Here is a 12,459-nt window from a genome sequence, read left to right as displayed (position 1 = left end):
CACTTAAAATCTGCACACATTTTGTTAATTTCCAGAGTAAAGCAGATGGCGATCTAATTGACACATCGCAGCCAATGGACATTCTAGAAGAAGAAGAATTGGAGAGAATTAGTGCCTTATTACAGAGAGACAATCTAGTGAGGGGTCTAGGAGTTGTAGAGCATGTCTATAGGCTTCTACATTGTACACCGGGTACTGTAGGAGTGATGAAGAATGCAGAAAGACAGGCAAGTGTAAGTGTTCCCAGCCTCCCTCAGCTTTTATGTGGCATTTTTGTTTCCTATTCTTTAGTTGGTATTGGTGATATCTATGAAAAGTTGTAGTATACTGTATACTCTCTAACTAAAGCCCCCCGTAAAGCCCCCTCTAACCAGTAGTATGGGTTACAAATAAGAAAATAGGCTTTAGAATTCATAATAAGTTAAGAGTAGTTCTACGAGTACACAGTACCAGTGTGGCTGGTCCCTGTGTGAGTGGTCGAGTTGAAAAGCAGATGTATTCAACTTTCTTCAGTCCTGATGAAGTCCTAGACATATCTGCCTAGTCACACAGGGACTGGCTGCACCCGTACTACGATAACCGACAGCGTTCTTGTAGAATTGCCACATCAGTATTTAGCATATTAAAAATTGTGTAAGTGGTGTAATATTTGCAAATACTGAATGGACAAATATACAATCAACACAAATTATTCTTTGTTATGGAAATATGATTTGTACCAGCATATACCTTGTATCTTGATGGTTTTTTGCATGATCAATGAATACAGATGTTGTGAATTCTGGTGAATTAAGTCCATTTACTTTTTACAGTTTGTGAATTTAGTAAAAAAAATTTCAGCACCTACATTTATTTCATGTGTGTATATATCCTGGCTTAAACTTGGTGGTGGTTAGATAATGGGCTATTCCAGTTGAAATCCATACGCCCCCTGTGGAAGGCATGACCTTAATCTTCCACACAAGGAGTGTGAATTTCAAATGGAACTACCATAATGTCATGTGTGACTCCATATAAAATCTACACTCCCTGTGTTGGAGATTAAGTTGTGTTTTCCATAGGGTGTGTATGGAATTCAGCTTAATGTCAGCTGATGATGTATGCTTTGTAGTGTCCTCTATATTGTTAGTTCAGCTTATAATTAGCAACATTTATTTGGGTTTTTGTTACTGCAGGCGTCAATAAACTCCCATCTTACCTTTGCGTAGATTCAAATAAGTGCACACCAGTCACACATTATGCAACATGCAACTAGTGTAAGTTCTGCACCCAATCGTGTGCACGCCATTCTATGTTTATCAATACACAATGTTATGAGTCTTATTTTTTTGTGCCAATTATAAGCCGAACAAACATAGTGCCGTTTCATATATGATACCTGTTGAGTATGTTCCTTATTCTTCAATTCTGGCATTCGAAGAATGTAACAAGTAATAGCACATTAGAGAAATACTTCCAAATCTAACACATGATTGTTGCAAAGTAGTCAGTATAAAGTATACCACCAACAATGTATGAATTGAAGATTGTTATTTTAAAATGCATGTGTTTATCTGTAACAGCTGAGACGTGCTTGGAAGGCACGTTCTCTCGGAAGCAACAGGATAGGCACCCGCATGACTCATTATTTACACCTCGAACCTCCGCCAAACCAGAAATCACAGATAGGTCAAAGGTCACCTCACGAATCCGAGAAAAATACACATACAGGGCTTTATAGAACTAGACAACCTCGACCCGAAATATACTCATATAACCTGCACCAACGAGAACAGATGGCTCAGTTCCAAAGAGAAGGGTTATTTGTGTCGGGTCACCGCAAGCGTTCAAGACATAATTCTGAAGGGGACGAAGATGTGTATGTTTTAGACAGACACAATAATATAGGGAGCGATGGTAGGGCATGTGTTACAAGTGGCATATGCGAAGCAACGTACTGGCAGTCAGATGATTGTATCAGAGGATTGTGTGACTTGAATAAAAGCCCGCATTTTCTTCAAGTGCAGTCGGATATTAGAGGAGAGGGATCTAGTAGTACTAGTGGCGGTGGGATGAGTAGGAGGGATTTTAGTAGGTCTCAGCCGGATCAGGAAGAATGTGTAGATATGAGTTCTTTGTCTGATCAGATTCAGGTTAGTCTAGTTCAGTTCAGTTTATTTCATCAGTTCAGTTTTATTTTATCTCAACTTGTTGTTTATGGGTTAGTTATTTTGTTATGATTGAGTTGATTTCTAAGAATTTGAGATTATAATCTGATCTACTTGGACTTGAATGGCAGATTATAATCTCAAATTCTTAGTTTTTAATACCTGGATGAATGATAGTCTTCACAAACGTATTGAGTTGAGTTGTTTCTATTTCAGATGTTTTGTTGTTGGTTGTTCTTTACTTTGTTCAAGGTTGTTATGTTGGCTATTGTTTTTGCTCAAAAGCATTACTGAGATGACTGATTCTCTATGTTGCTTGATAACTTTTTCAATTTCTCTATGGAGTTTGTCCGTTGGCACATTATAGCCAACTTGCTTTGGCCCTCGAGGCTAAATACCAATTTAGCAAGACCCAGGGATGGTTCCCCTTCTCGTCTTGAACACATCTACCACTTAACTTGCACAGAGATGATTGCTCTGTGCACTGGACCAACAGCTTTATGTGATTTTGGAACAACAAGTTGCCGCTACACACTATAGTGTGTCGGGTGAAAAGTAAATGTACAGCCATATTCTTGTTACACAGTCATGTCAGGTATAAGGGAACAAATCAAAAGTTTGATGATGTCCTGTGGGTCAAAAAGTCTGGTAACATTTGTATAAAAACTAGTTAAATTATCGGTCAAAGTTGATCTTTTGGGGTTGGAATTTTCAATATTTCACCCTTGCGTTACATGGAGGGAGGGAGGGGTCAGACTCCTAATGAAAGCACTTTCGTTTATAAGATGTCATCATACATTTGTTCCCTAAGTCAGTGTGTTTTTATTTATTTTACATCAAGGGGTCAGTGACACAAAGACGTAACTCCATTTTTTGCGAAAATGAGATTTTGATATCAAAATTTCCAGAAACCTGAGCACTTTCCATTTAACACATAGAGGTAATTCCATTTAGTACCCCATTGAAATCAGTGTCCAGTGAAACATAGACTTAACTACATAAGTCAATGTGGTCCATTATTATCTTTAAACTCATTTTTCTCAGAATGGCCAAAATGGAGTTACGTCTTTGAGTCAATGATCCCTCGACATGACATAATGTGCTTCTCACCTTCTACTGTTATTGTGATAAACACTTGTATTAACCAAAAATCCTGACTGCATGCAACAGCTGCTCATGCCAACATTTATATGCTTAACTGCCAGTCATTAACACCTACTTTGCTCCACATGTTTTTATTTGCATTTGCTTTATTTAGGTTGATAATAATCAGCAAGTGCCCATCAAAGGATTACAGCTATCATTCAGCAATGTTATTAATATCAATGGTGATGGGACCATTCCTAAGGCTCATAACCCTACATATCCATCCCATACATCTATACATCCTCATCAGGTGAATAATGTGTGCTGTGCCCAGCTAGATGCAACCTCCCTCTGTAATAGTTGGACTGACATAACTTTAATACTAATACTCACCCGTATCTTCTAAGGCTTATATAGCACACCACCAACTAATCTATTAAAATATTGTGTGATTTGCCTAGCAGTAGCACCTCAAGTGACAGAAATGCTTAGCTGGCATCCTCTACTGTTTTACCGTTTGCCCTAATGTCTAACAAATGCTGGTAACCATACTATTAAGATTACCACCGTAACCATGATTGTATCTGAATCTTAAACACAGATCTGAATACTTTAACTTGGCCATGAATCTTGGTATACATTAGTGAGAGAAGTAGAGACCTCTTTTGTTCTGATGGGCAAGCACCCTGTTAATGAGCAACACAGGCAGAGGCCTACTAACCTGGGGCAGGGAAGGCAAGTTGCCTCTGTGGCTTGGAAAAAGGGCTCTTAATACGGGAGCAAGATGTACCCCACACTTTATAGATTCTCAAGCACCCTTGTGAAAAAAATTGAGGTCAACAATTAACCATTGTCAGCAAACCATATTTCGGGCCTGTCATTTTTCCCCCTGGCTCGGTGGTCCTGGTATTCCCACAGGCAGGGATTTGTATTTCCTTTGCAACCCTTCATGAAAGCCAAATATCAGCTTTGACTCATAATCAGCTAATCAAATGACCAGTGTGTTGTTATGATTGAATCCAATTTGGACCCACATCTGTGTTTATTGCTGTGTGTGTATTGAATCCAACTGGGACCCACTTTCGTTTTCATGCTGTGTACACACACCACAGAGAAGAGAGTACTGTTTTTCTCTAAAAGCTAGTATAGAGTTTAACATCAAACTATATTGTAATAGGTGCATACTAACTATTTTGATTTATGCTATGAATGTTTAACTTGCTTTGAAATTGTTGACATTTAACAGCAAATAATATAGCTAGAGTGCACCGATAGGATATTATAAATACTGAAACTGAACTACTTTTTATGCATATTGATGTTCCTCTTTTTCAGTGATGAAGCTTGAGACTGCTGCTATAATTTTCTTTCAATTCTAACAATACTAACTATTAACATATTTATAGGTTAATTATTTTATATTTCAATCTGATCATTTTTTATCACCTGCTATTTTAAAAATTACATTAACAATGTTCTCTGAACCATTTCTACACAGATTGTCTCTCTGACGGCTAAACTACCTCATCCATCAGGCCACACTAGTAGCCAGTGGCAACACGTACTAAACAAAAGTAGTCGGGTCATGGGTCAAATCCATCCTCATAACAGCACCACCTACCATCAGAACCAAAGTCACTCGACACTCACACAAAGACATAAATATGTGGCAAGAAAAGGCCATCTTGGTGGCACTAGAGACAATCGCTACATGAGTACTGTCATTCCTGAACACGAATGGAAGCATATAACTAATATATTAGACAGTGATAATCACGGGGTGACGAGCTCCTCGTCAAGTCGAGCCAATTTGGCAGCTAGCGGACACCCACAGGGTGATTATGGTGGTCATGTGACAGGTGGTCAACAGCAGAGGAGGGTACTTAGCGCTGGACAAAGGAGAGATGGTGAGTTGGATTGCCAGAGATATGTGACCTGCTACCACAAAATGGGCATAAAGTCGCAAGTTGGTAGTTTCAAGACACCCTGGCTGTTGATGTTCATTGTTTGTCGCGCACCTGTACAAGCCAGTAGTATGTCGTTCGTGAATGGCCCATTCTGCCCCCATTCACAAAAGACATACAGGCATACTATTGGCTTGAACAGGTGCATGGGAAACAAAGAACACCAACGCAGTAGCTTGGATGTCTCGAAACTACAAACTTGCTTCTTTACGCTCATTTGGTGGTAGCAGGTTACATATAAAATGTATCACTAGCATAATGTCAATGCTGGGCTAATTATTACCCCTGGCAAAGCTTAAGCTTTATGTCTTGTGCAGCAGAAGACCAACACCTGGCATGTTAAAGGTGACCAGACACCTTTAACCCCCTGAGCTCTATCTGCTGATCTAACATTGCCTCTGATTGGTCAATTACATGATATCTTCACTTGAATCACCAATCAGAATGAATCTTTGCAAATAATTCACCCCAATTGTTTTTGCGTGGTGAAATTATTCTAACAATGTTGCTGATTGGGCCAATTGATAATGAAAACTTCTTTTTGGCCAATCGGCAGGTAGTTCTCATGGGGTTAAAAGAATAGGAGATCATCTCGGTCTGTTATCAGCACAACCCCCAATCCTAGGATCCATTGTACATAGATAATTCACTGTGCACACATAGCCTGTGCATAAGTAATACTTAGCCATTTTAGGCTAGGAAGAAGGAGAAGGTTTAGGTCCTAATAAAACTGTATTTTTTTTTTGAAGTCGTCAGACGTTTAATCGTAAAACCAACATACACAATTACACAAAGAATTAACATTAATGTATATTTCATTACCAAAGAATTGTACGATAAGGCGATGAAAAAAAAGAAACCCTGTTCTACGGGCGGACAGACCTTTCAAGTAGGGTCGGTCGGTCGGCCCTCTTTTTTTTTTGTTGTGAAATGACTCAAAAAATCACCAAAATCTGTAAATAATTTGCAATTTAAGAAAATAAAAAAAAAAAAATTTGTTCCTGAAATTTCCATTCATTTGTACAGGTCATTTTTTTCCCAAATTTGTTCAAAATCGTTGTCGGTCGGGCCTGTAGAACAGGGTTATTTTTTTCGTCACCTAATTCTTGTTTTATATCAATACAATAAATGCAAGAGAACCTTTTTTTTTTTATAAAATCAAACTACTCTTGTTTTTCAGGTGCACCACAACATAGAAGTAATCCCAGATTAGTCAATGCATCCAGCGCTGCCAACCTAACATCATCAGCCGGAGAGTACGGCACCCAACCGCCGACATCATATCCCAACAGTGGACCCAACTTTCCCAACCTGATTAGGGTAGCGCATGCACCACCACCACCAGGTCATCAGTCGGGTCCAGCAGCACCCTTGAATCTGTCGCTGATGTCTGGACCAGCACCGTTGGCTCACAGGCCGGATTTGAACAATAACAATAGTATTCGAGTTGGGAGTAGAGAAGGACTGGGTAGCGCGCCTGATAGTATCAGTTTAAGGTGAGGGTCAAGTCAAGTTATTTGGATAACATTGTGTGGTGTGTCTGTGTGTTTGACTTCATTTGCATGGTGACGGTATTATAATTCACAGCTAACCCATAAGCTGAAGAAAAGGTTTTTGTGTTAGACCCGCCCAAATGGTCATTAAAATAGTTTTCTTTAAATAATTTAGAAATAATTCAGAATTGTAAATTTTCATGACCATATTTAGAATCAGCATGAAAAATGCATTTTAAAAATGAGTACAAACAAGCCTAGTATTGATTCAGTGGTTCTTCCGATATTTGGAGAAAATATTTCTAAACTGGGGACTTTTTATGTTCAAGCCTATGGCTAGCATGCAGAGCATTTTATAGGTCATGCTCCACCTTATACTGGATACACATTAATTGAAACAGTACCAGACAACTAACAAACATTCTAATCAAAGTAGTATGAAAACTAGCACACCCTAAGTTAAAATACATATTGAATGCAATCATTCTTGTGTTTACACCATCCGCACTGCACTCGCACACGATTTGCTACATAGAGCAAATCAGGATCAGCAGCAACAGCAGCCGAGGCAATCATCAGCAACTTTCAGGTTACAGAATAGAGAAATATGCTGTGAACCACCACAGTATATAGTCACTACAGCAGCAGGCAATCTGCATACAGCAGAAAAGCTGCCCTATCGTAGGTTTAGTTTATCATGACTGGTGTGTTGTAATGGGATAATCCATTTAAGGGTCATACTCCCTCTGTAGAAGATTTTGAAAGTACCTTCCGCATGGGGAGGGAGTGAGAATTTCAAATGGAATTAGCAAATTAACCAACTCTTTTGAAGATTGAGGTTGAATCTTTTGCAGAGGGTGTATGAAATTCAATTGGAGCTGCCTAATGTGTTCATTCCATTTGAAATCTATACTCGATTGGAAAAGATATTACCTAAATCTTCCCCAGGGAGAGTGTGTGTACTTTGAATGGATCCGCCCAGTTATATAGTGCTTCATGGTATGAGTGTATGCTTAGTATTCTTTAGATGTTGCTGCTCCATCTAGTAGATCCAAAGAAATTAAACAGAGAGGACAGATTCCATACTAATTCCATGGGAAAACTGTCATGTTGTGTGGATCATTATGGTCATGTCTTCCATAGGAGATAAGTGCATTTTCACTGGAATAGCCTTTTGGCATCTTCAAAAAATTGTTTTTACAAAGGTTTGTGTGCATTAACCACAGAATGCAGTCTAGCACAAACAAGTTTTGTTTGTGCACTTTGAGGAAAATTAAGCATGAAAATTCTGTCTCTCTGGTTTAATTTATTGACTAGGTCATAATTTTGCATACTGTATAGCAGGCATTTTTTGCTAGGTTTTCAAGGTTAATTTCAGAACTCTGAATTTAAAAGCCAGCAAAATATTTGTGGCCCGTAGTGTTTAATGTGTACTAGATCTTTGAAACAAACAACTAAACACAAAAGTATCCAAGCTAAGTTGAAAATTGTGAATAATAGGACTGTTCCAGTTGAAATCCATCCACCCCTATATAGAAGACATGGCCTTAAACTCCCACACAGGGGTGTAGATTTCAAATGGAGTCACTCATTCAGGTAAACCCATTTGAAATTCACACCCAATGTGTGGGAAATTTAGGTCATGTCTTTAATAGGGGGTGCATGGATTTCAACTGGAACAGTCCATAAATACGGCTTAAGTGTTCTGCTGTACAGTATGCTAATTTAGTTGTAGATCATGCATACATAATTAATTTCATACCATTTATTTTTGTCTAATGAATTTCTCTAATCTGGGGCGCATTTCGCGTACATTTACGTCGCACCACAAGTCCTTAAACCCATTGGAAGTCATCGCAACATTGTAAAATCCTATGCAAATGTTAATGAAATGCACCCTAGTATTTGTATGTAAAAAAATAAATTAATCTACCATGAATTACCGAAGGGCTTTGCCCTCGTATTGGCCTGCTTGTAATGTGCTATTCCAGTTGAAATCCATATAACATCTATTAAGACATGACCGTAATCTCCCACACAGGGAGTGTAGATTTCAAATGGCGTCACCCATTCAGGTAATGCCATTTGAAATTTGCACTCCCTGTGACTGTGGCAGATAAAAGGCATGTAGTGTATTATACTAGAATTAAACTGGAATAGCACAATATGCTTCTGCCAGGTGACTATTCACACTTGCTTTTCTAGTAGATCCATATTTCTTGATATCATCTCATACTACAAAAGCATATTGCATATTTCAAACTATCCATCTTATTTTAATAGCTAGACCATCATACTGTGTGTGTATCTATGATATTGTGTAATCACCTTCTTTATTTTGTAGATTTTCTAGATTAGTTATTATGACAATACAGTTGCTGTCAAGGTCTTAGCTAGCCATGCGTCCACCCGTCTTTAAGACGGGCTAATCTAATTTTAGACGGGCGGATTTAATGGATTTTACAGATGTGATAGCTCTAAAACAGATGATTTTAAGGTTATATGAAATTGAGACTAATTCACAGTGACATGTTAAGGCCAAATCAGGACATATTTGACCCCAGTGACCCTTCCATGGGTGTATACAAGTTGTTTTATATTTGAGGGTCAAATTTTGGTATCTGCTTGGACGGGTGGTTTCTGATTTCTGGCTAAGACTCAGGTTGCTGTTCAAAAATTTCATTATTTTTATAGGTTTAGAGCTTTGGATGTGAAAGGAAGACTCACTGCTTTTTTTACCATTGATGGACGTGTTTCTAAGCCAATTTTGATGTACAATTACATGTGCCATGTGATTTGATACACTCCATTTTGATGCAATGTCGTGTTCAAGATTGACCATATTGTGGTTTTAGTTTACTTAGTCAGCTAAAGTGTTGATATTTTGATTGTGTGTGATTATGTGAACCGTTGTATTTAGCTTATTATAAAAATATGTGTTATGGATTTCAGGAAAAAGACACTATTTGCAACTGTTGGTTTTTCTTGCTTTATGTTTAGGTCTACCAGGTCACAGAGGATACGAGGGGCTTCCAACGTTATAAGGTTAAAGGTAAGACTACTTGCATTAAGAAAATTGTTTTCATAAAAAAAGTTTTTAAAAATAATTACATGGGACATATTCGGTAATATTCCGTCCCAGTAAGCCCCTGTTTGACAATATCTCACACCAAGCAATTTCGAAAAGTTGACAGCCCTGGTTTTAAACTCTGAATCATGGAAATATAGTTATAAAGAATCATAATAGACTCATGTGCTGAAAGAGTTACAAACTTGTAAATTACCCTTGAAAATGCTGCAGTAGATGTATTTGGGTCCTGTGAGGATCTATGTAGTCAAAGAAGTATGTCTTTTATGTAAGAATCATGTTTTGTGTAAAGCAAGATTATTGCTATGGTACTATATTATATGTAGCCAAGTAATAGATTACAAAGTGGCAACAATTGTCAATGTGTAAATGGTTACTTTTTACATCATATATTCTTTAGGTGAATAGTTATGTTGATTGATATTAAACATTCTTAAACACTTGAGAAAGTTCCTGCAATCCGATTGGTTCTTAGTCATGTGATATGACACGATATAACACGTTTCAGCGCGTGCCCGTCGACGCAATACTCATACTCGCTATTTGAACCAGTCGGAGGTGCATAGCAAGAATGGCACTAATTGATTCTTAGCTCTATATAATTCCTAGTAAAAAGACTCAGCTTCACCTCGTTGTTACTTAAAATAATGATTTTGCCTGTTTTATATGAGACAATAGATGCACAACACCGGCTAAAAACAATACCTTTAAATTCTCTAATCATTAACAAGGTTTAAACCTATTAACAAGATTAACCTCATCAGTGAAGTTTTTATTATATAAAATCAACTCAATATTTTCTTTGTTAACATTCGTATTTCAGCAATTGGAGATGAGGGAACACCATGCTGTCGTCTTAAGCTGACCAATGCTAGAAACAGAGTAACTGTGTATATATCTACAGTGATAAGAGCAGTGTATACATGCAGAAGAAAATGAAAGACAAAAGTGGCAAGATATCTCTCCTACTGGTTGTATACCCAGTAAAGTGACTGCTGTGAAATCAACAACACAGCTGCATGCAGTAGCCATATGATGAGGTTGCTTCAAAAGTACTCCAAGACGGGAGCCGATACGCAAGTACCTTTCACTGTCAGATTGGTCAACCCAGTGAAGTAGCATCAGCAGTGACAGGGTGAAGTTGATCATACCTTGCAGGACATAAGATCTTGAAGTTGATCATAGCTTGCAGTACTACAAGGGCGGCATGCAGGATTCCTGAACGTTGCAGCCCCATGCCGGCTGATCCCTGTTCTATAATTCAAGAGAATTCTTGCGTAACATGGGATTTAACAAGAGACAAATCTTTTTTCAGTATTTTGCTATGTGTCACTTACCTCCGTAGACTAATTTTCCAATGAAGTCCTGTGCACTGTATGCTGTGAACTCTCGCATATTCATGAGGGCTGATCGTGCTGTTTCTAACAATCACACCAGCGTTGCATGTCTTCGCATATACGTGATAGAGCATTGTGTGTCTTCGCGTTTCGCGAAAGACCATAAATATATGCGGTGTGTGTGTAGCAGTTTTGCCTGTCGCATTTCATGGAATGATCAGCCCTCATTATCGCCGGGTGATGCCAAGACTTTGACTGTTTGGAGTTTGTCTGTATCTCTTTAGTCCATGCTTACCTCATAGGTAAACCTCACATGTCTGGTGACCATAGAGAAAATAATGTTGCATACCTGGTATTAAAGATTATGCGTTCCGTGTTCTTAGTATTAACCCCATGAGAACTACCTGCTGATTGGCCAAAAAGAAGTTTTCATTATCGATTGGACCAATCAGCAACATTGTCAGAATAATTTCACCGCACAAAATAATTGGGATGAATTATTTACAAAGCTCCATTCTGATTGGTGATTAAAGTGAAGATATCACATAATTGACCAATCAGAGGCAATGTTAGATCAGCAGACATGAAACATACAAAACACACTCTTGTCTCTTCTGTTTGAACCATGTCTTGATATTCTAAACATTAAAGGTGCATGGCCAGATTGTGGGTGGTCCAAATGGGCTATTCCATTTAAAATCCACCCTCCCCTGTGGAAGATTTAGCTAAAGTCTTCCACAGAGGGATTATAAGTTTCAAATAGAATAGACAATTGGGTAACTTCCATTTGAAATAGTCACTCCAGTTGTGAAAGATATAGGTAAAGCCATAATACATGGGGAGCATGAGTTTCAAAATGATTAACTGTGACCAGTTACATTTGAAAAACATACTCCCCCTATGGAATATATTTCCAAAATCTTCCACAGGGGTAGTGTGGATTTTAAATGGAATAGCCCAATGTAACATAAAGTGTGTTCTACCTCACATTGAGGTCCATCATCCAAACATTCTTACACCAAGTTTTGAGAAAATTGCTTCAGAGATTTGGATTCTAGAATCAAAAGTGTGTATCCTATTATAAAACAGTGCACAACTTACTGTAGTGGTAATCACCAAATTACATTTTGTTTGTTTATACCACCTAAACAAAACGTATTCCAGGCCTAAAATTTCACTGGAGCTATGAGATAAGTATGAACTTTCACCCAATACCAAAATTTGCATTTTAATGGGTTGAAGTGGGGGGGATGAGGCTGTAAATCTGGCCAAGCACCTTTAATAAAGAGGCCCTCTTATGCAAACCAATCATAGCATTAACCTAACTGTTATCCATACATACCA

At 38.2% G+C, this 12,459-nt stretch overlaps 1 protein-coding gene across 2 annotated transcripts in view; it reads left to right on the top strand.

Moving 5' to 3' along the window:
* Window positions 1–11,136, top strand: part of LOC140144058 (tubulin polyglutamylase TTLL13-like) — a 29,154-nt gene extending 18,018 nt beyond the window's left edge. Inside the window, exons 10-14 of one of the 2 annotated variants that reach the window (XM_072165885.1) lie at window positions 36–227; window positions 4,732–5,140; window positions 6,378–6,693; window positions 9,691–9,742; window positions 10,602–11,136. In XM_072165885.1, the coding sequence (XP_072021986.1) occupies window positions 36–227; window positions 4,732–5,140; window positions 6,378–6,693; window positions 9,691–9,742; window positions 10,602–10,643 (1,011 nt within the window). In that variant the 3' untranslated portion in view covers window positions 10,644–11,136. Of the gene's footprint in view, window positions 1–35; window positions 234–4,731; window positions 5,141–6,377; window positions 6,694–9,690; window positions 9,743–10,601 lie in introns of both variants that reach the window. The other variant, XM_072165886.1, reaches the window with a different exon arrangement.
* Window positions 11,137–12,459: the final 1,323 nt, after the last annotated feature.

The sequence above is a fragment of the Amphiura filiformis genome, unplaced genomic scaffold (assembly GCF_039555335.1).
Source record: "Amphiura filiformis unplaced genomic scaffold, Afil_fr2py scaffold_38, whole genome shotgun sequence".
Taxonomy (NCBI): Eukaryota; Metazoa; Echinodermata; class Ophiuroidea; order Amphilepidida; family Amphiuridae; genus Amphiura; species Amphiura filiformis.
The sequence above is the reverse complement of the archived record's forward strand: the minus strand, read 5'-3'. Positions and strand labels throughout refer to the sequence as shown.